Source organism: Pelecanus crispus, chromosome 2 (genome assembly GCF_030463565.1).
Source record: "Pelecanus crispus isolate bPelCri1 chromosome 2, bPelCri1.pri, whole genome shotgun sequence".
NCBI classification, from domain to species: domain Eukaryota; kingdom Metazoa; phylum Chordata; class Aves; order Pelecaniformes; family Pelecanidae; genus Pelecanus; species Pelecanus crispus.
Genome location: NC_134644.1, coordinates 160,462,186 through 160,485,803, shown reverse-complemented (window position 1 = coordinate 160,485,803; position 23,618 = coordinate 160,462,186). Strand labels below are relative to the sequence as shown.

Below are 23,618 nucleotides of genomic sequence, written 5' to 3'. Positions count from 1 at the left end.
TTTGCATGATGCTTTCAAAAAGACTGTCACGAGAACGAAGCTTTCCAAATACATCTTTGAAAGACTCCCTGGGCCCTGGTCTTAGGTAAATACAGCACAGAAAGGGCTGGACCACGTACTCTAGATGTACACTTTGTTTTCAAGGCATCATCAATAATGACCTTAACAGCTTGATTTCTGTAGTTCAAGGTTTTATGCGCGTCTAAGCTAACTGTCAGCAGTGTCGTTTGAACCATTTATTTTTCAGTGTAGAAAGCCAGACCAGCACTTCAAGCCTTACTTGAAACAGCACCTGCCTAAACGCTTGCACTACGCTTACAACCGAAGAATTGAGGATGTCCATTTACTAGTGGATCGCAAATGGCATGTGGCAAGGTAAACTCTTGCTTTTGCTTCCATCCTGATTTTCAGCCTTTTTTTCTGAGGAAACAAGACATGCGGGATTGCCCTGCCTGTCAGCATCCTGTCCCTCTACCCCGTGAGCAAGAGGAGTTTTGAACTCCAGGTGAGGTTCAATCACAGTTGCTGCAGGGCAATGTGGCTCAGAACACAAAATTGTTCTAAAATTTGGGAAAATCAGTAGCTGGATAGAGGGTAGAAACCCAGACTGGTTTCCTCAAGCAGCTGTGTAGATTTTGACTGATCAGCTCAAGTACAGGAGCTGATAGGATTTTTGATGAGGTGCAAGCTTATTCCAACCAGTAAGCAGGGAATATGGGAGGAAGGGAAGGCATATGTGACCAGGTGATGTTAGGGAACAAGAGGCTGAGTGCATGCAATGTGTGAATGGAAAGAAAATGGACATATTGGCAGAGTGGGTGAATGCCTGAGAACATGTGGAAGGGTATGACAGAGTGGCCCTCAAAGTGCTGGCAGCGTATTGTGTTGCAAAACAAATCCCCAGAAAACCAGGATGCTGTTGCTCAGACAAAACCCTGTTTTGGGTTGTTCTTCCCCATATGCCTCTGAATTTTCAGTTATAAAATATGGGCGATTTTTAATATTCTTAGTTAGCTAAAAATTGAGCAAGGAAAAACAAATTGGCACACATGTATAGAGTTAACAGGAGAGGAGTAGCCTTTGTTTATGAATTGTGCACCCCTCTCTGGTTTAATATATATTATTTTTCTTGCTTTGATCTTTTGGCACATGTTGTGTATTACAGTATGCGAAAGGCTGGGTCTTTCTGCATAAAGCTGACTCAGTGGTTCTTGGAAAATGACACAGCTTTTGGCTCATGGTGATCTGTTATGAGCTTCAAATTATGGTAGGGTTTTTTGCCTGTATAGCTGCCAGGCAAACACACGGTGTGTTGTAAATGCCTTTTGACATCTGTGCTTATCTTTCTGTGAATTATGCAAGGATCACTCTGCTGAAGCAGTGAATGAGAAACCCCAATTGCTTTCTTGCATAACTCCACTAGCCAGCTGGCTGGTTGCCCCATACAGTTTCTGTGGCTAGGGTTCATGTACATTTCAAAGAATCACACTCCGAGTTTAGTTTTAGTTTTAAGAATTTTACTGGAACTGATGGGATGGCCCAAGCTGATTTATATTTAGTAATTTCTTATTAATTACATCAGACTTTCTTTGGCTTGTTCATGAGATTTTCTGAAATCTCATTCACCAATAACCCATTTGTTAATGTAACTGTAATTCATTGTACATTCACAGCCAGGAAAATGGTAGCTACAGACCTGATTGGTGTAACTAGTAATTTACAAGGCCAAAATCAAACTTTGGTTGAACATCATTTTATTGCAGATGAAGAAATAACTTGCAGGGGATAATCTGGTCCACTGCATGTATTGCCTGCACATGGCCCTCATAAAACTGTAAAAAAGTACTCTGGAACAAGCTGGTAATTATAACTCCTATGACACAACACTTATTTTTCCACATATTTTATATAAAAAAAAAAATCCTCAGTAACAAGCTGATGATTAGCATTCCTATGATATAGCACTTATTTTCTCAGCTATTTATCTTCATTACAATCCTTCTTTTTTCCCTCCAGCTTTGTTTCTGCTCCCCATTTTTGTTTATTGGGTGGAAAGCAAACAGGTGAAAGCACTTTACAGCATTATATGTCATCTGCAGCATTGTAACATCACAAAAGTGCTTTATTAGAAGCCTCTGTTGGCCTTTTGAGGATTGGAAGAGTATGGTACAAAATACCTCCAGTCTGTTGGAGATGATGTGATATGAGAAAGCCTGAGAAAATAAGTAGATAGATGCTAAGGTTGTTATCAATGAGTAAGAGTTAGCTCTTAGGATTGCACCACCTTATAGTGGGAGCAGAGGGAGAAACCCTGGGGTTGCTGGATGAGCCTGCAGTCCCCACTACTGCTATTCAAGAAAGATGAGCAATGCACTGCCTTGTAACCTTATCCCTTCCACCCCCAAAGTACGTTGTCAGGTCAGCCACCACACATACACCTTTGAGGAAATTTTCTAATAATTTTTCAATTTAGGAAAGCTGTGGATGTTTACAAGAAACCAACGGGAAAATGTTTCTTCCATGGAGACCATGGCTATGACAACAAGATAAACAGCATGCAGGTATGAGCAATGCAGTAACCTTTGCAGGAGGGTCATTGAAGGCAGAAGAAATTGGAGGTCTCTAAAATGTAAATATTCACTGAAAAAAACCCTCTCTTTTAATGCTCTTCTTTTGTATTCTTCTCTCTTTTTTTTTTTTTTTTTAAGACTGTCTTTATAGGTTATGGCCCTACATTCAAATACAAGACCAAAGTACCTCCTTTTGAAAATATTGAACTTTACAACGTCATGTGTGGTAAGCTACCTGCTTGAGAAATTGCAGGAGAAACGCTGTTGTAGCTAACAGGGCTTCACTTAGGCACCCATGAGCTCATGCCCTGCCCCCCTCCCAGTGTCCTTTCCCCAGTCCCCATTTCCCAAGCACTTGCCTTTTGGCCAGGAGGGCTGAAGGTACTCCTCGGGGGCCTCAGTTTGCTCTACTCTAGCAACTGGCCAATAAAAGGGGTTACCATAGTTTTGCTGTGTCCAGCTTGGCAGAGATTGAATATACACCACTACAGTGTGTGGTGTCCACACCTCAGCAGGCTAGGAAGGTTTCTGTTCAGAGACTGCTTCTGCACCTGTATGTCTCATGGAGCAACTCAGGGGCATCACTTAGTTTTCTGTGGCATCTACTGGTATGATTATGTTTCCTACACTCCTACTATAGCCATGAAGCAGAATCTGATGATGTACACAGATATTCATTATGATTGTTTCTTTAATACTGATTTTCCAGGGTAAAAAAAAACTTTCTAGCTGAAGTTGTAATTCACTTATTTCTTTTTTCAAACATGAAATACCAAAAAGGTAATTATCCCTTATCTCTAAATCAGGTGACTAATAACACTGCATTTCAGGTGGTTGGTGTAAATTCAACATATTGACTGTAGGTTTGCACTGGAAGCTGCAGGAGTAGTTATAATAGAGCTGTTTTCCAGTGTCTTGATGCACATTAATCTTCTTGCCGTAAGGGCCACCACACTATTCAGACAGCATTTGCAATTTTTGAGATTTGGACAAAAGGTTAGTATTTTTATTACATTAAAAGCATTCATTAACATGTCATGGGTGTAAACAGTATTGCAAATAAATGTCTTAGCTCAGCAGAGATGCTGCTGCGTACGTGTTTGCAATCTAACCATCATTCATTTATCTTTCGTGTTTTCATAGATCTGCTTGGATTAAAGCCTGCTCCAAATAATGGCACCCATGGAAGTTTAAATCACCTGCTGAGAGCCAATGTTTATAAACCAACTGTGCCAGATGAAGTTGCTAAACCACTCTATCCTGTTGCTCTACCTTCTGCATCAGATTCTGATATAGGATGTACATGTGATGATAAGGTAAGTGTTTAGGATCTGCTGGTGCTTCCCCTATTAGCAGGAGTTGTCTAGTAAAGTTGTAGCCATTTTATTTTGAGAGGGTTTGATCTGTAAGAATTTCCCAGATCTTTCCTGTGAAGTGTTTGTGCCCTTTTGGAACAATTATGGCTTTTTTTAAAGCAGTAAACAAAAAAATATTTTTGTGCTTTATAGCACTAGTTTTGTTTTGCCAGATGCCTAGTAAAACGAGATGTCAGAATGCTCCAGTGATCCTAATCTTGTTCCTTTTTTCTATTCTTGAGAAGAACAAGTTGGATGAACTCAACAAGCGCTTTCATGTCAAGGGAACAGAAGGTAAGAGCCTGGTACCTCAGCTGAGAAAAGCTATTTTGGGGTTTTTTTGCAAGTTAGTTTGCATCGTTGATACCAGACAAACTCCTGCTTTGGTTTAGTTAATGTGTAGTATAATGTCTTTTCAAGTAACTATCAAAATAGCACATAGACACACATGAGATACATGGGCAAGATTAAGTGCCGCTCATGCGAGGAAGTGCACACTGTCTTTTGCTGTAACCAGGACTCAAGTATCGCTCAAAGTGATAAGAGTTTTAGCTCTTCCTTTCCATCACTGTTAGGAGGTTTAATCTCTGCTGTGGAAGAGATGAGGAAAGGAGAGGGAGCATGAGACAGTGCTCCACTCAACCACAAGCGATAAACGGGGTAAAAAACATAGACCACATCTGCACGGTGTGTTTTACCAGTATTGTTCAGGCTTAGGTTTCACCAGGCCAGTATTAGAAAGGATGGTACAGCTGCTTTGACAATCCCTGACTGGGTCTTTAATGCTTGGTTTTTAGGGTGCAGGCTATCGACTGAAACAAGTGCAGAAATGCTCTGCTAGTTCAGGGATGCTCAGTGCAATTCTGTCCCTTATCAGCATTCAAGTCAACGCTACTCCCAGGAGAAAGCATCCCCTGCTCCCCTGGACACTAGTTCCTGCACCCTCCCTGCTCTACGCCAGCGCTGACCTCTGTGTGGCTGCACTCTCAGCCGCGTCAGGGCTGTGGTCCAGGTTAAAACGTAGCAATCGCACCAGAGTGGAGGGGATGGGAACTGCTTTTCTGAGCAGCAATACTAACTGAAAGGTGCACCAAAGCAGAGCTTTCCTTCTCACAGCAGTGATCCGGTTCAGCATAACAATTCACAGCATTCCCCTCACCATAACAATTGTCCAAATTAGCAAATTCTGAAGCTTTGAGTTTAGACATGGACTTTTGAGATACTTCAAATCATATTGCTCAAATGACTGAGGAGATTTTTTTTTTTTTAATTCCCTTGTGAAGCTACTTCTTCAGTTTTTCTGTTGTGAACAGGCAATACAGCCTATCCTTTAGTATCTAGAGGTGAAATTATTCCTTTTCTTTGCAAGTTAAATTGTCTTTCTGCAGCTTTCATCTTGTTAAACTGATTTTTCCAATTAGCGAAGAGCTACTCCCTGCTGTGGCAATTTCTAGCATCAGGAAAATGTTGTACTCCTGGATATCTCAAGATCTTTATTTTGGTTTAAGGTTTTGATGCTTCTTTACTTCAGTAGTATAAAAATAGGTTTTTTGATGTATTTTAAGATATAAGCATTTACACCAATTGCACTTGCTCATTTGTAAGTTGTCTCTAAGTGGAATGAAGTGCCCCTTATTTAAACAACAAGCATTTCTGCTACATGCAAGTTGTTTTGTTGTATTTGATGACGGGCTGTAGCACCTCTTCAGGGATCTTCCTGCATTTAGTTGGTAATTCCCTTCTCTTGCATGGTGCACCATGCATATTTAGTTGATGTTGTTATTCACATGCAGAAGACAAAGATTCCTTCACCTTCTCTCAAATAAAACAATTTTATCATCTTTGTCCTTAGACAAGGTTTTTCCTACGTTTCTTTCTTGTGTCCTATAAAAATACCCTGTATTTGGACACATACACTAATAAAACATGCCCTTTTCTTTCAGGTTAAATGCCTATCTGTGAACAGTGTTAGGCTGCTTTCCTTGTTTCTGTGTTTTGATTTCCAAAAGCGAGCTAAGCCTGTTTGCCAAATGGTTATCAAAATCAATGAACGGTGCAGCACAATGCAAGACTAGCCAGGAAATTTATTTTTCATCGATGTCTTTCAATGTCTTTGTCTTTTTATAAGCAAGCTTATCAGAGGTACCTACTGATGTTTAACCATAGCGTATCGCCAAAAGAGAAAGAAAACAAGTTTTGCAGAGTTGGAGGTGTCGTTTTGTAGCCAAAGCTAGGAAAAGGGTTTTTTTATTTGTTTGTTTTCTTTACTGTTACTGGCAGGAAATAGCACATCAGTCTTCAGGACATCATCTGTATCAGCCAAGTGGAAAAAAATAGTCTTTTAATGAGTGAGCACCTTCGACTCCCTTTTGCGAAGGACTTTACAAAAAACATAGGAAGGAGAGAAAGTCTGGAGAAAAGCAGCAGGAGTGATAGGATAGGGACAGATTTAAAGGTACAAAGAAGTTCTTTTCACCTCATGTGTGACTGAAATGTGGACATGAAGATCCTTGTGGAGTCTTCTGTGTTTGGAGAAACACCTTCTCTCCATGCTGTGTTCCCAACAAGCTTTCAAGTGCAGAAGGGACTCAACCTCAAAGCGGATTGTGAGCCTAGAACAGGGATCCCAACCAAAAAGAACTGCTGCTCTCTCTGTTACAAGATTTCTTTAGCAGTTATTCAGTGTCAGTATCCCGTTAAGGATCACTGTAAAATCAGCATGTGCTGGAAAGCCAACCCCCCCCTTTTTTTTCCTCCATCTTTAAGGCTTTCAGTAATAAATGCAAATGTAATTTCTTCTGATCTGTAGAGAAGCATCTCCTATATGGGCGCCCTGCAGTACTGTACCGCACAAAATACAATATCTTGCATCACCATGACTTTGAAAGTGGCTACAGCGAAACATTCCTGATGCCTCTCTGGACTTCCTACACTATTTCCAAACAGGTCAGTGCTGTCTTTGCTCTTGGAAAATGCTTAAAAAATCCTGGGGAAATCTGTTCGGTACTTTTATTCTTGAAGTCCTGAAATTCTTTTTCCCCAAGTAGAGTTTCCCACCAGAAATTATGTCAAATACCATTGAAAACAATGCCAACATCCCTTTTTCCCTGAAAAGAGTTTTAAGGCGGAAGGGCTGTATATTGCTTTTCCTGTTTTCGTTTTGTTTCTATGTTTTGCTCGATGGGGGGTTGTTTCATTATGATAGTCTAATCAGCGACTTCATTTCGATTATTTCCCATGGTGACTTCTGCTACCTGAAGAAGGGGCTCTGCGGCAGGTACAGGAGCTGGACTTGGTTGTAGAGCTAGGTGGTTTATTTTACTCCACACGAGGCCTTCCATCTAATCTGTTGACCGTATGAAATTATTTTCTTTTGGCTATAAATGGTGGAATTGCCTTTCTTTTCATTTCTGCGTATGTTCCTCAATGCAGGCAGAGGTATCGGGTGTCCCAGAGCACCTGGCCAGCTGTGTGAGGCCCGACCTCCGCATTTCTCCAGGAAACAGCCAGAGCTGCGCAGCCTACAGAGGCGACAAACAGCTCTCCTATGGCTTCCTTTTCCCTCCCCGTAAGTTCAGATAGCTTCTTAATACCTAGAGGTTTTGTAATTTTCTTTTTTGTTAGGGAAAACTTTGGGTATGGAAAAAACCTCCCATCAGATATAAGCAGACTAAAGGTTTTTTTGAGATTGTTGGGAAAGAATACAGGTAGGAATGGTTTAATTTCCCCCGCTCCGGGGTGATTTCTTCCTCTGTGATATCTTCTCCTCAGAGGACCTGCTTCTGCACTGACGTCACATATGGGGCTAAATGGGATGGATGCATTACTCTTGCTGCACTTGCTGAGACCACGGGCCCAATGCTACAAGTTGCCATCACATCTGTGGTCCCTCAACTCTGTGAGAGATTCTCCAAACTGGTGCCCAGCTTCATGCACCAGAAGTGAAGTGTCCCAGTTTAGTTAACAAAAATAATGGTGAATGAAGAATTGCACAGAATAGGAGTACAAACTAGAAGACAGTCTTCAAAAGCTGGCCCTTTAAAGTCAGTGGATAGATACCAGCTCATGTGAACTGGGAATCCAGTCAGAGTTTTTAATTTTTAATTAAAACAGCAGAAAGATAAACATATTTAATTTCTAAATCCGTATTAGACTCTTGCATACCGTAAAAATTTCTACCATCCTATAGAAACAGTGCTAGTAGCAAACCTGTGTAAATGAGTGTCCTGGATTCTCCTGTTGCAGTTACACTGGTTCAGTATCGGAGCAGTGATCTTCTGGGATTAGTAAATGTTCAAGGGACACAGCTGTCTCACAGCTGTGAACTTCATTGCTCTGCCTTCCTCACTCAGTGGCTGAAATATTTTATGGTGGATTTCTGATATGGAATTACTGGTGCAGAGGCTTGCTCAGAACTAGAAAATAATCCCGCACTCCTCTCCCTGGAAAGTGTAACAGCCTCTCCTTCTTTTGTAACAGCCTGCAGAGCAGCTCTCTGACTTTTGAGACTGCAAAAATATATGAGCTATAAAAATATTTTGAAATGGTTGACAGTTGAAGCAAAGATAAAATCCTTACTTTCCATGTCCAGCTGTCACATCAAAGAAAAATTTTGTGCATATAACGTGCACTTCTGCATATAACATTCAGATTGCTGTTTCGATGACAGTTTTCCCTTTGGTTGATCTCTGAAGCCATTTTTCAAAATATTGTTATGTTCCTTGAATTTCTGATATTATTAATATTTTTCTGGTTTATTGTTTTCAGAATTAAGTTCCTCTGCAGAAGCAAAATATGATGCTTTTCTAATAACAAATATAATTCCAATGTATCCTGCCTTCAAAAGTAAGTGCCCTTTCCATGGCTTTACTTCTCTTTCCCAACATTTTATCTTTTTTAATGGTATGTGTGTTGGACTCTGGAATGAATTGATGGGAGAAGTTTAGAACATAAAGTTCAGTTACTTGTAGCCAGCAGATAATACATGTGGGCACCTGTATAGTTCTAGGTATAGGCAAGCAAAATACCACAAGAAAGGTTTAAGCTTTCAGAAAGGTTTCTTTTCCTTGGTACTGGGCTAAGATAAGAGCACAGACATACTGTAGTTCAGCAATTTTGCTTCATGCCACAGTAATTCAGTTTGTGCAAGACCATTCAGATTTTCTTCTCTGTAGCCCAAGCTAGTGCAGAATGTACTTAGGCAACGTGTTTTTACTTCTCAACTGGAGCTGCCTGGGAATGTGCACAAACCTGGGAGTGTGTACGTAGCATGTTGTTGTAGTTCAGGGACAAGTGGTTATTTTGTATTTTCTATTCATGCCCTTAAAGGGAGACCAAACATATTTATTACCTATGAAGAAAAAGGAAGAGGAAACCAATTTATGGAAAATGAGGAATGACTTAACCCTGGCTGAAACTTTCAGTGCTGCAGGGGTATAATATTAACGTTTCTTTTGTCTGCACATCCCTTTTCTCTCTAGTTTTGCCAAGAGGTAGGAAAACCATCAGACTATTCTGGTGGCATTTTTGGCTTGGCAGGAATTGAGAAGCCTTGGAAGAATCTCAAGAGCCTGTTCTTGTGAGATTTCCAATTCAGATTTTAAGCCAGAGAGGTTTGGATAAACATCAAAGCTTATGGGAGGCTTTTTCTTTTTAACCAGAAAAGAGTGTTTTTAACTGAAAAACCTCTGAGTAGCAACAAATGGTGATGTTTGCTGGAAATTTGAGCAAAGGCACTTAACTGATTACAGAGTGCAAAATTATTGGGGATTTCCCACTCTCAAATCACTTCATAAAAATGCTCTTTATGCTAGTGTTAGTCTAAGCAAATTAGCTGAGATGCTAAGCACAGGAGAACAACCCACCACCAGCAACTCATTTTGTCTGGTGGCCTTCCTTTTCATCACAAGTGGATGAAGGATTGGATGAAGGATGAAGATACGGAACTAATATCACTACTGGGGAGTTACGAACCACTACATGTGTGCAGGTTGGAATGTAGAGAGCTGATTATAAGCTCACTGTACGGAGCTTTTTCCACAACAGGGAAAATACAAGGTGGCACTTTTAGACTGTGCTGGCTTCGGTGGCAGTGCTGGCTGCACAGGCCACCTTCTCTGCTTTGTTTTTTTTAATTCACTGTTCCATCCCATCCCCCCAGGCAATAATTCTGTATCCATCTTTTCTGTAATGAGTCTGGCTTAAGCAGCTCCCACTTTGCTGGAGCTGCAGAATGATGCCCCTGTGCTGGTCCCCCATTGCACTGGCATTGCTGTCTATGTGGCTGCAGCGGGAACCAAGTGGGGAACTGATTCAGCTGGAAAACTCAAGGGGGAAAAAAAAAAAAAAACGCTTTCCTTTTTGGGCTATTTTTATTGTTAAGGCTGATGCATTGGAGGAGCGAGCAGCTGGAGGATTGGTACTGCCAAGTGGTTACCGCAGCTGAGGTTCTTGTTAGAGCATTGCTTGTGGGGCCCTCTGCATCAGCCCGAGCAGGGAGTTCAGGTGCACTGAGCAGCCTTCGGGCAAGGTGTGCTTGCTGCGGCTGGTGTTGCTGTCAGTACCAGGGAACCACGGACTTAACGGTCTGAGCTGGCAAGACAGAAGTTAAACGTCTGCAAGTTTGAGATGCTTTGTTTACACACACTTCTGTTAGTGTTAAAAAGGAAAAAACAAGGAAAAGAATGATGTAATTGGAGATTCCGATGTGTTTCCCACCTCTGCAAGCATCTTAACTTGTTTAGGTTGAGGAGGGTGTGGTGGGAGAAAGAGTATCATGGTCTTCCCAAAAGTGGCTGTAATGAGATGCCATGCCATAATTTGGCCTTCCTTGTTGGCACCTAATTTAAAAGTTAGACATTTTATATCTGAGCATAATTTAATTGGAAAATTATGACCTTTGTACTTCCCTTTCTTTTAAAATGTTTGTGTTTTGCTTTTAATTTTGGTGCTGTTTCCTTTCTAGAATTAAAAAAACCAGCACCATTCCCTGTAATTAGATAAGAAAGACAAAAGAAGTGTTTACAGGGACATCAAAAGTGTGTGAATAGCTGTTTCTACTGCTTGGTGAAGGAACAGCAAGCTCTCTGTGCAATGTCTATGGTGATGCCAGCCTGGGAGTGGTACCATGCATTTCCTTTATCACTGGTTAGGGAAAAAAATCAACAGAGAACAAAGAAGTCTGAATAGGCTTTATTGACCAAGCTGAATGAAGCTGCAGTAAATCTGTAATACTTAGTCTTTGATTTCCCCTGTCATCGTGTGAATGATGTCCACTGGATTTTTATTTCCAGGAAAAAAAAGTTGTTTATAATTTTGACATGTTTTGGCTTATCCAAATTTTGGTGTGTTTTATTTTTTGTTTTTTTTTTTTTTCCCCACAGGGGTATGGAACTATTTCCAAAGGGTTCTGGTGAAGAGATATGCCACTGAACGAAACGGAGTCAATGTTATAAGTGGACCAATCTTTGACTATGACTATGATGGGTTACATGACACACCTGACAAAATAAAACAGTAAGAGTTTGTCTTTAAATTGGTTTGCTGTTGTTTCTCTTAATGGTAGCTTTATCTTAAACAATTCATTATCTGCATATTATTTGATTTTTGGGAGGAGATATAATTTTCTAGCTCTTTCTAAAATTATTATCAGGACTGAATGCCCCTGTAGGTAGGACAGAAGTGAAAATAAGGAGATGGCAATTCAGCAGGTAACTGCTCACCTTGACTTTGAAATTAAGTGTTCATTCATCCTTGAGACAAAGCTGAATTATGTTCCAAATACTCTATTTTCTCTAAAATTCTCCAGAACTTTAGAGCTGACAACTGGATGCCAGAGCAAACCATAGCAGTGCTATTGAGCTAGGTACTCAAGTCTTTCATTAATTCAGTAATGCTTTCTCTTTATGTCCCTGAACTGAAGAAGCCTTTCAGCACTGTCGTGTGGTATTTCTATAACACAGTATCAAAACATGAACTAATTGAATGCTCATTTTCAGACAGTGTCTAGGAGTCAAACACATCTCAACAACATATGTGTGTCCTCACATGTAGGGGAGGAAACTCCATGCTGCTTGTGTAACCTTCTTCTAAACAGGTTTATCCTTTGTGGCCAAGTGTTTGCCTTATTCCCCCAGGTTTGTGGAAGGCAGCGCCATCCCTGTTCCTACTCATTACTACACCATCATAACCAGCTGCTTAGATTTCACTCAGCCAGCCGACAAGTGTGATGGACCACTCTCCGTTCTCTCGTACATCCTTCCCCACCGGCCTGACAATGACGAGAGCTGCAATGTAAGTTCTACTTCACTGCCGTAACCCCATGGTAAATATGTCGCTGGGACATGTGAAACCCCGTTACAGTTAGATACTAGTGCTCACTGATGTCTTGAATGAAAGCACAGGGTGGGACTCTTAAGTGTCATGTTCAACTCATTAGACAGAAGCACTCCTCCATGATATCAGAGAAAATACGGAACTATTACTGGATCTAAAATCGTCTGGAAGAGCTGACATACAGTAGGTTGGCAGTAAACAACCTGTGGGCTTCTATGTTTTGGCAGACACTGCCAGTGTGTAACCTCAGAGCAGATTGGGGGGAGGCTGTATGCATAGATGTATTGTGCTGGCGGCCAGCCTGATGTTTTTATTGAGGTCTGTTTCCATATGCAGGTACAATACAGTCTGCTACAGCAGTCTGGGTGCATTCAGACAGCATGATTACATCCAGCCCACACAGTATTAAAACTATATGCTAAAACCTGCCGAGTGTAGAGTGCCAGCTCTTGCTGTTTCCAGAACATGTCTTGATTCAAGGGAAAAGTTTGGATTCTCATTACCAGAGGTGACTAGACACCATCCTGGTTCCTTTCCTGTCTTCCTTTAGGATGCAAGATCCTATAGTGTAAGAACCTTGGTGAAATACAAAGGCTTCGGTCTGATCAGCACTGCAGAAAGTAACACGCACACTCAGCAGCTGATCGCGTGGCAGGAGAGCGGTCGGGTCCCCGTGGGCTCCTGCGCTCTGCAAGGACAGCAGTCCTCCCAGGCAGCTGTATTTAGACTTGTCCTTCCGCCTGAACTTGTTCTCCCATTACACAGCTGTGTGGATTCCTGCACACAGACGCTTCACTATAGGCTGCCAGGAGACTGTTTCCTGAATGAACGCATTAATGTTATGAATTTTGTATTGGCATAAAAAGTTAAGACTCCTATTCCAGCTACGGGCAGAAACAGTCATTCCAACTCTACACAATTCACCTGGAACACTGTCCTTTTCTCATTCATCAAACTGCCTGCTTTCAGGTCCCTCTTTTTAAAACCATGCTTTTGGAGCAGTATCCCTCTCTCTTGAGCAGGTCTGGCTTCCCCCTGTTTAGACTCTTAACTGCTTTGGGCAGTGATGTCTTCCATCAGAAGTCTTGGAAAGTCCTACATGTACTTCATCGTGGTTTTTCTCTGGACTGCTTTCCTCTGAATCAAAGTCCAGTTGGTGATCTGGAAGGTACTAATCTGGCAGTTATTAGTGCCTCTGTCCTTGTATCTCTGCCCATATGTAATTATATGACAAAGTCAATCTTTTCCCCTCCCTGTATTGCGTGTCATGGTCCTCTTAAACTGCTGAATTTTTTTACGAATTATTTAGTATAATGGCATCTTTTACTCTTTGATTTCTTATATTCCAACCCAGGCTTATTTCATGCTGCTTATGGTGTATGTATTTACAGTTCTGGGACGAACTTCGGTGCTACTACAAGGTCATTAGCAGATACTGGTCTATGCTTTTTACATAGCAAAGAACCACTCCAAAAATTTTTAAATGTAGGTCTTGAATGAAAACACAGGCAAAATTTTGCCATTCAAATACAGTGTCAGTCTTACTTTTGCACATGGTGTTCCATCTGATTTGTTCAAAGAAGTGATTGTGTAAAACCTCACATACTTCATGGATGAAATGCAGGGGATAATATAGGAACTTTTCCTTAATCTCTCCACAGCTTTCTTTTAAGATCTGAAGAAATATTAGCTTTCCCCTCACTTTGCTCTTGTTGCACACACTTTCTCTTCACAGGGCTGTTGGAGAACACCACTACTCTTCTCATTTGAATTTGTTCCATTTCCAAACCATGTTTATTCATGGTGAGGTTATACCCATTTATTCTTGTGTCAACATTTTTCTATGGCTTAAATAGCCCTTCGCTGGACTTCTTTGGGATTTACCCTAGTGATGATTTATGATGATTCTCAAGGCATATACTTCTCTCTATTCATGGGAGACCCAGGATCATTTTTGCTCATCGTGTGAGAGAGGATGAACATTTTAGTAGCCCTCCTATGCATGTGTTCCAGCCTGATTTTTTTTTTTTTTTTTTTTTTTCCCTGGAACATGAATGAGATAAAGTACTCCAGCTGAGTTTTCAAAATGAAAATGGTTTTCTTTCCACTGGACACAACTCCTCTGATATGGTGCCTCGCAGTCATGTGCAACCAGTACACCCAGCTCCTTCTCTTCTATCTGCTGTTTCACCTGAGAAGCTCCCAGCTTCGCAGAAATTTTTGCCGTCAATGTGGATAACCCAATTTCATACCATACCAGGGACTCCCCCATCTGCATCCTCCAGTATGCTATTCCAGTCTTCCTTTGCATTGACACAAGCTCCCAATTGTTTTGGTATTTTTTTTTTATTTTTTTATGACTAGCACACTAATGACCTTGGCACAAAAAAAACATGTATGAAAACATTACACAAAATCCTTTCCAAGACCAAGGCTGGAGGAACCCTGCTAGAAACTTCCTCCAGGCCACTATTTTCTCTTTCAGCAAAACCGTTAAATTTCTCTTTTAATAAGTGAGTTCCTCAGCCACCTGTCTACACTCTGATCATGTTCAGCTTTCCAGCTAATAATTTGATATCCGGAGAGATTCTTTTGTCCAGAATTTCTGCTCTTTTCCAATGGATTTTAGGTTAGCCTTCTAATTGATTGCCAATTTGTATTTACCTGCATGTTTTCAGTTGTTATTTTTTCCTTCTAAGACTCACTGTATTATTGAGGTGAGACTAACCAGCACAGATGGATATAACTGTAATTTTAAATGTATACACTTCATTTGTTGTTCTGCAGTAATACAATACCATGTTAGCTGATCACTGTGTTTAAAATCCTTGCTGCTGGACCTGAGGTTTCATGGGCCAGTTGTGGAATGGAAAAACAAAAACCTAGATCAGTTGATTGATTTTCTGGGGTCACGCAAATGCTGTCTTGCTGGACTTGGTTTAAAACCAGCCTCACAGTCCTGTGATTTATTCATATTGAAGATCTTTTGCAAACTCTTGTTTGCAAGTCCTCCTTGTATTCCAAAAAGTGAGCTTTGTTGCAATGGGACTTCCCTTTGAGCGCTGTAAAGCGCAGATTTCCTGCTCATAAGGAAGGCTTGAAGACAACAAAAACGTCACAGTCATAGCATTTGCAGTAATAACCCTGTTGAGGCCTGTTTGCAAAATAGCAACGTGGTCGCCAGGCTGAAGGCTGAGCAGGCGGCTTCCTGCAGCCGTGTACTGCCAGGCGTCGTTCCTGGAGCATGGCACTGCAGGCAAAGGGGAGCAGGCAGGGCATGCTCCCTTCTTTGTTGCTTTGTTGTCCCTCTTAAGCTGCAGCTCTCTTTTCATGCTCCAGACCTGGTTTTGGGCCCCAGGTTGCTAGCGATATGGAGAGGAAAGTTGGTTTGGAGCTGAAAAACTTCAACACAGACAAGTGCTGACTGGGTCATGGATGTTTGCTTTAGAGCAGCCAGCTGTGACCTAGGCTGGTACTTTGTGTCCTCTCTGTGCAAACGATCGTGCTCACCCTCCTGGCCTTTGCGAGGTGACCCACAGCCTGGTCTGTGGCACATCTGCTGCATTGGGTAGGCTCTGGCATTGCTGAAGCTTAGTCTTGAACGGCGAGAGGATCACTTTGTAGGAGGACCTGGCCGAGACAGTCAGAAAGGGACTCATTTCCAGGAGTAAGCCCAGAAATAGAGTTTTATCAGCAAGATTTCCAAGACACATGGGGTCCAAATGTCCGGAGGCACAACCCTCCTTTCCTAACTTGCTTCCCTGACAGCAGTGTAGACGTACCAGCCTGAGAAGCCAAAGCGGGAAAAGTCCTGTTTGCTCTGTCCTTTTCCCACATCTGCTCCCTGCCGTGCAGTGCCCGGGGCTGGCTGCAGTGTTCATGGGACATGTTGCTGGGCTGGTCGATGCCCTCAAACAGCCAGTAACTGTGGTGTTTTGCAGGCCTGATTTTCTGATGTGTTAATGAGTTACATTAGTTTGTGGATGGCTCCAACAAGTGTTGGAGCTGGCACAAGGCATGCAGTAGAAGCAGTCCCCTAAGAGAGATTACACCTACACAACCAGACCCCGATCACTCTGGCAGCATTATCTTCCTCTTTTTTTTTTTTTCTTTTTTCTTTTTTCTTTTTTTAGTTTGTATTAGGAAATGCTTAGTGAGTGTCTTTTTTCTGTCAGTGAATAATGTGTATGTTCTAGTAACTGGATTTTACAGGTACCAACATAAACCATAGTCCCAACTGTGTAATGAATCAAATGATCCTGTAACAGTAAAGTGGAAAGATTAAAAATAATATTGTGTTAGATGAGGTGCTGGTCAGATGAGAATAATGTGTAGGGGTAGGGTTCAAAGCTAAATAGCCTAGAGTTTGGGCTTTGGTAATACACAACTGATTAATATGGAGCGCACTCTGTGAGATAAAAAAAATATGTAGTGACCAATGGATCTTCTAAAAGCATATTCTTCTGAAACACCTGCAACACGGGGCCAGCTTCTCCCAGATGGCTATGGTCATTGTCTCAAGCTCATCCTAAAATGTGTCCCGAAATAAAACTAGGAATCATCTTGCATGTGAAGTTTCAAATCTGTTTTCTTGGAACTTGTTTACTTTAGTCATTCTTGAATAGGGCACAGAGATGGTTCAGATGGACCCAATCTTCAGAAAAGTTGCATTTGCTTTTGGAGCTGACTTTTGACATGGCATGTTATGAAACCTTTTTTTTTTCCTGTTTTTTTTTTCTTTTTTCTTTTTTTACATTTCAGAGCTTGGAGGATGAATCAAAGTGGGTTGAAGATCTTCTTAAGATGCACACTGCGCGTGTGCGTGACATCGAACAGCTCACAAGCTTGGACTTCTTCCGAAAGACCAGTCGCAGCTACACAGAAATCCTCTCCCTAAAGACATACCTGCATACGTTTGAAAGTGAAATTTAACTTTCTAACCTTACTCAGTGCATCTTTTTATCAACTGGTGTATATTTTTATATTGTTTTTATATTTATTAATTTGAAACCAGGACATTAAAAATATTAGTATTTTAATCCTGTATCAAATCTTAAATATTAAACCCTTGTGTCATTTGTTTTGTTTCTCTAATGTTTAATATAGGTATGTTTCTTGGTTTATTTAGTAGCGCTTGTAATACTGCAGCTTGAGTCCTTACTCCAAACTTTTAAGTGGTGCCGCAGGATTTGATACATGCATCAAGGAAATATTAATTTCCCATGCTCCTTTACCACACTTGTAGTCCTGTAATGTGTATCAAAATACTGAACATGTAAAATTACATTCATTTACTGTTAACTATGTGACAGACATATTTAAACCCTATAGACAAATAGCATCTTAAATATAATAAACCACACATTCAGTTTTTTTAATGTGTTTTGATTTCCTTTCACAGGGACATTCAGAGGGACTTGCGGGCAGCTGAGTGCTGCCAGATCTCTCTTATTCACCAGGCACAGCCCTTCTCAAGAGCTTAGGTGTGCTGGTAAGCAGACTGCCAGGAGCCCAGGTGCCCTGCCCTGGTACTCAGCAGTGAGACCATAAACCAGACAGCCGCAGTAGTCGTTACTGGTTAGGTTTTGCCACAGGGGCAAAGCTGGGAGAGGAGGTTGGTAGGTGTCATAAGCTACCAGGGGTACCCAACGCTTGAGGCCATTTGGCCCTGCTCTGGAGCCGTGGGGAGGATGCAAGGTGACAACATCCACTGTCACCAGTCAGGCTGTGTCCCACCCCTTCTCCACCACCGCTGCTCTGGGCTGGTTCCTAGCAATACCTGTTCCATCGTCTTTTGCTTTGACTTTGAGGGAAGCTGAGATAAGGCAGATGCTGATAGAGGTGACATTGCTAAACACCCAGCAGTGGGCTTTTACCTGGGAGGAGAAAATCTGATTTTCGTCATCTTGTTCTAATGGCCAGAATTTGCAGATTTTTCCCCTAATCTGAGGCTGAGTGTGAGGTTTAATGCCAGCCCTCATTCTCAGAGGAAGCCCCTTGGCCTGACTGCACTGTGTAACTTCTGGTGCTGTGAACCCCATGCAGTGCACGTGATTTACAACCATCACCTACCTGGTCAAGTGGGTCAAGTCTCTGTTGGCTACATCTGTGCAGTCACAGTCTCATAATCCTGGCAAGCCCCTACAAGTGACACTGATGTCCTAACCCAATGACACTGTTGCATACTGGTATCTAGATAATGGCCTGATTTGGCCTGGACAGCTTTTATAGAAGGCATACGGTATGGAGCATTAGCGTCAGTGTGATTAGATGATGTAAAAGATAAATTATTGTTTAAAATGCCTCTTGAGACTGAACCCACTAGTGACACTATTACAAAGCCATCATTTCAGGTTACAGATTTCCCTCTCTCTACCAAAGTGGTTTGTGTCTATTTTCTCTTCAAGGGTTGCAAATGCTGGAGGGAAGTGGGAAGGGCTGGAAAGCATCTGAGCCATGCACACAGACAAATAGGCAGGTCTCTAAGTAAAATTAATCTGGCACAATTTTAGCAATTTGCATCCCTGTAGCATCCATCTAAGAGAAAGTAGTAAAGCAGAATTGATCATGTTAACACTGATGATAAGTTCTTGTGACCAATAGGCAAAATTTCATTATTCTAGTTGTCAAATTCTGTTTAAATTAGAAGAGCACAAAACTTGAATGCTTTAAAATCCCCCCAAAATGTTAGGATGGAAACTCTAATAACTGCACAAAGCTCTGGGAAACATCCTATTCTTGCAACTTAAAAATTGTCTCTTGTGGTTGTCTGGTAGCACAGAAATATTTTTCTGTAAGCTTTTGACAGGGCTTCCTGCCATGATAAACTTCACGTTCTTACATGTGCTACAAAGGGTATTTCCTCTGGATTTAAAACAGTTTTCAGTTAAGACCTAATTCCTCCAACACCGACTTTAGTGATGATATAACATGGCTGTTCATAAACTAAAGACCACCACTACTGCGTTGCTTTGACATTCATCTGTTGCTTTGTTTGTTTGGGTTTTTTAATGCAATCTATAATTCTTTTATTTTCTTTGAAAATAAGATAACATTTATACCAAAGGAACATTTAAGTTCTGAAAGATACTCTTCTTGTATTCAGAGAAGTTTGCTTTTGAAATACAATAAGTGATGATTGTTGGGAGAGATAGTTTAACTCTATCTTGGTTTCACTAAAGAATGACAACTAGTGTGTAGGGAAATGTGATTTTTTTTTTTTTTTTTTTTTTTACTCAGTTGCTTGCTGTGAGAATAAATACCAGTAATTTATTTCTGTTCTACTTACTTCTCTTCAGCCTTTGGCCTCATGCTCTTGTGTGGTATTGCTGTTTTATTTTACCATGCTGGCAGAAGTAGCTGTGCTGGGGCATGTTTGTGGTGATTTGTGTGAATTGCATGGGGTTTTTTTTGCTGTTGAAAGATGCCTTATCAACACACAAGCTCCAGTGCAAAGCTAAAAGCTTTGTAAATCCCTCTAAGCAACATGAGCTCTGCAGGAACAACAGACATTTTAAAGGAAACTTGTAATTTCCCTTTGGTATTCATCAGGGTGAATGTTAGCTTAGGGTAGCATGTAGGAAGGAACCCCTCTGCTTTCCATTCCTGTTAGACCATTTTGAAAATATGAAATACCACTTGCTTCTGTTACATGTTTCCTTTTGTTGATATTGCTCTGGCTTCTGCAAGAGGTCCACTGAGGAGAACAAGTACTGAATTTTTCTGTCGAGCAAACACTAGTTTTGAGGGTTTGGGTAATTACTGTTTGCAATTGGTGATGTAAATTTGAGGCATGTTTAATGAGTTAGAAGCAGTTCAGTTGAGCAACTGTCAAGGGAACAAAAGCTGTAGGTGTCCTGCACACCTAACAAAGTCCTTTTGCTCTGGGAAAAATCCTCCAGAGGTAGTTACGCAACTGGAATATCCCTGTAGCAGGAAACTGTACTTTTTTTTAACCCCTTTTTCACAGTCACATATCCTTAATGGATAAGCATTGAAAGCAGGTCACGTAACCTCACCAACAGCATGGTTATGATGGCAAAATTATAGCAAAACTTACCATCCTATACTGGCAGTACTGACATACTTAATTGCCACTGATTATATTCTGTCCCTGTCAGCTAACAGCTTGGTTAGATTGATACTTTCTGCATGCTGCTGCTTCCCTGTTCTTCATTTCCAGCCTTCAGTCCCTTTATGGTGTTAGGTGCAGTGTTCAACAGTTTCTGCACTCACTTGGACACTGGGCACTGTTTCGGTAATAGCAGATTAGTTTGTATTGTGTTTACAAAGCAGTTTCAGCTCCAGATGAACAAGAAAATTAAAGTATATAATTGTCAGGTCTGTGCTGTCTTGTGAAGGTTTTGCAGTATTCACAGGGTTATCCTGTGAGTAAATTTAAACACCAGTGTTTCATTAGGCCAATCTTGCTGTGTCCCTGGAGGCTGCTCCGAACCAATCCTGCCAGAGTCCCCAGCTTCTCAGTGCATAAAGATATGCAAACAGTCGGTCAACTGATTGTGCGAAGATTTTAACAAATGCTTCTTGTAGGAGAGGCCTGAAAACAAAAGCGATGATAAAGAGATAAAAGAGGAAGTTTCCCACTTCAGGAGACAGAAGAGGCTGAACAGGTTGAAGGTCCAGGAGGTGCAGCCAGAAGGGAACAGGGGCAGGAGAAGATTTATTTGACAGGTTTATGAAGTCCCTGTTCTCCCTGCATCCGGCTTCTTCTGGAAGATCAGTCCTTCATGTACAACAGATGAAATAGCTCCCTAATTTCTCCACACAGCCAGGAAGCAGAAAACTGCTCAGGAAAGTTGAAGGAGTTCCCCTCTGAAGGTGTTGCTGGCTGCAGGAGCAGCACATGAACTCCAGAAGTGTCGGGGCCTGTACAGTGAGGACAGCGTGCAGGATCTGACCTGAGAGAAACAAATTTGTAGCAGCTGGAGCTGATGTTCTAGCAGTCCTTTCCTTCAGTCTCACATCCACCCCAAACGTCTTTAATTAACTTTAAATACACATTCTAGAGCTGTGCAGCTTACCTCAGTTGCTCTCTGCAGGAGACGGAGGAGAAACTGCTTGTGGTGCTAAGCAGCATGAGCAAATTAACTTTTTTTTTAAAAAAAAAAAACAAACCTGCAAGCCCCCCTACCCACAGGGGGGCAAATGCACTTGTTCTGCCTTGTGAAGGAGATGGGAGAAAACCAGGCTTTCCTGGGGCAAGGGAGTGTGTGTGTGCTGCAGACCTGCCCACCTCCCCTTCGCTCCAGTATGGTGCTCTTCAAACACATTTTGCGCTTATGGCAGTGGGGTTTATTCTGCTGTTTTGGCACAGAGGACCAAGAAAACTTCACAGCCTTCCTGGGAAGCGGCTGTTATCACAGGCATGGATGAAACTGTGGCATGGAGAGGTTGAATAATATGTTTAAGGACATGTGTGCGGTAAGCCCAGTAAACCTCGTCAGAGCAGTCCTGCATGAGGTTTGATATGTGGTATTTTTAAAACGCTTCTGATGGTGCTACCACTGTTGGGAGGGCACAGGGTAAGTTTTGTAAAGCAGAAGCCTCAGAATCACTGAGGCTGAAATAAAATTTGAATACAGGGCTATAGAAGCAAAACTCCCTTCCTTTGGAGACAATAAACCATGCTGAATTAGTTTTCTATCAATCCCATCCATCAAAACGCTTGTGATAGGCCTGGTTCCTTACCAGAGTCCTCCCCTGTCTTCAGAGGGGTGCCACACTACGTGTCTGTCCATCTTGTCTGTAGTCCTAGTCCAGCTCAGTTTTGTGACTCTCATTTCCATTTCCCTTGCTGCAGTCCCAGACAACCGTTGCACTTGACCTGAGATACATGGTATAGTCATGGTAATACAAGTATACTCTGATCAGGCTAGCCAGCAAATGATTAGTACCACGTTAACTGTGTATCTTCCAAGTGGGGCCGTATGCGTTTGAAATGTTGAAAGTTCAGCCCTTGTTCAAGACAGGAGGTAAAAAAGGCATTTTAAACATTGTGGAAAAATACCTAATCTCCTTTCTTTGCACTTGTTGTGTAAATATAAGATAAGAGCAGTATTTCCAAGGTTACTGCAAACAGCCCATCACTACAGAGTACAAGCTAACATTTACTAAAATGTATGTTGACATAAAAAGCGGCGTTGCTGCAGTCAACCGTGGTAAACAAAACCACAGGTTTCTTTGCCTTTACAAGTCAAAAGTTTGGGATGGAACCTATTCGGACCTGCCCTGCCGTAGCATCCACAGAATGTGCGCAGCTGTTCTGGAGCCTTACCTTACCTGCTGGTTTCTAAATGTCGAAAGGCAGATGGAGGTCATCCTGGTTTCATCTGCAGGTTTCACCATGGAGAGATCAGCAGGCAAAGTCAGTAATTGTGGATTAGCACAGCTGTAACTGATTGACCCTAAAACTGGAATTTGCTAGAAAAGAGGTGGGATTATTTATCATCATAAAACCTCAAAGAGAAAAGGATGAAATCCTTCTCAGGGGATATTTTCCTGAGAAGTTTCCTGTTTCCCGGCTGTGTGCAGGTAGCTATTTCATCCGTTGTATGTGAGGGCCTGATCTATTGGAAGATGCTGGATACAGGGGAAACAAGGATTTCATAAACCTGTCAAATAATTCTTATCCATCCCCAATTCCCTTCTGGCAGCATCTCCTGGACCTTCAACCTGTTCAGCCTCTTCTGTCTCCTGAAGTGGGAAACTTCCGCTCTTATCTCTTTATCACTGCTATTTGTGGGGTTTTTTTGCTGGCCTCCCTGTTTTCTTCCAGCTTTGATCTGTTCATCATCTCCAAATAGCTCTAGTGTTAGCCTAGCCAGTGCAATTTCTGTGCACGTGCATGTCTCTGCAGCATGCACAGCTACCAGCTCTCCCAGCTCTTAGCTCTGTCAGGTCTTACACACTCCTCCTGCAGAAGAGAGGTTGTGAAAGATCCTGATATATTCCCAGTTTTTTTTTCTAGTACAGTTAAAAACTCAGGGCCAGCTTTTGCAGGTAAAAACACTCTTCAGAGTATTTAAGGTAGTGACCTTTATCTATGTGAGTGGCTTTGTATGGAGGCATTTAATGTCATTGGGGGTTGGATGTCAAAGATCTGATCTATCAACCAGACTAGACCATTACTAACAAATGAGAAAATTAACTATTAATAATGTAATTTTTTTCTCCTCTGGGACTGGGAAGTTCAGACCAAATCCAGATGCATCAGAGGTCAGGATCTGTCTCAGCATTGACTTCAGTGGGAATTGTGGCAGACCATATTCCCCTGGCTGAACTTATGGTCTGTAGTCCGCTTACTGGCCGCATCTGCAGAGTCGAGAGAAAAAGTCGAGAG

General features: G+C 41.7%; 1 protein-coding gene across 1 annotated transcript in view; it reads left to right on the top strand.

The window, feature by feature from the left end:
* Nucleotides 1-17,191, top strand: part of ENPP2 (ectonucleotide pyrophosphatase/phosphodiesterase 2) — a 53,649-nt gene extending 36,458 nt beyond the window's left edge. The window contains exons 15-25 of the mRNA XM_009482943.2: nt 248-375; nt 2,474-2,561; nt 2,709-2,796; nt 3,714-3,886; nt 4,171-4,219; nt 6,735-6,871; nt 7,358-7,493; nt 8,693-8,770; nt 11,308-11,440; nt 12,061-12,217; nt 17,021-17,191. Coding sequence (XP_009481218.1) covers nt 248-375; nt 2,474-2,561; nt 2,709-2,796; nt 3,714-3,886; nt 4,171-4,219; nt 6,735-6,871; nt 7,358-7,493; nt 8,693-8,770; nt 11,308-11,440; nt 12,061-12,217; nt 17,021-17,191 — 1,338 coding nt within the window. The remainder of the gene's footprint in view (nt 1-247; nt 376-2,473; nt 2,562-2,708; nt 2,797-3,713; nt 3,887-4,170; nt 4,220-6,734; nt 6,872-7,357; nt 7,494-8,692; nt 8,771-11,307; nt 11,441-12,060; nt 12,218-17,020) is intronic.
* Nucleotides 17,192-23,618: the final 6,427 nt, after the last annotated feature.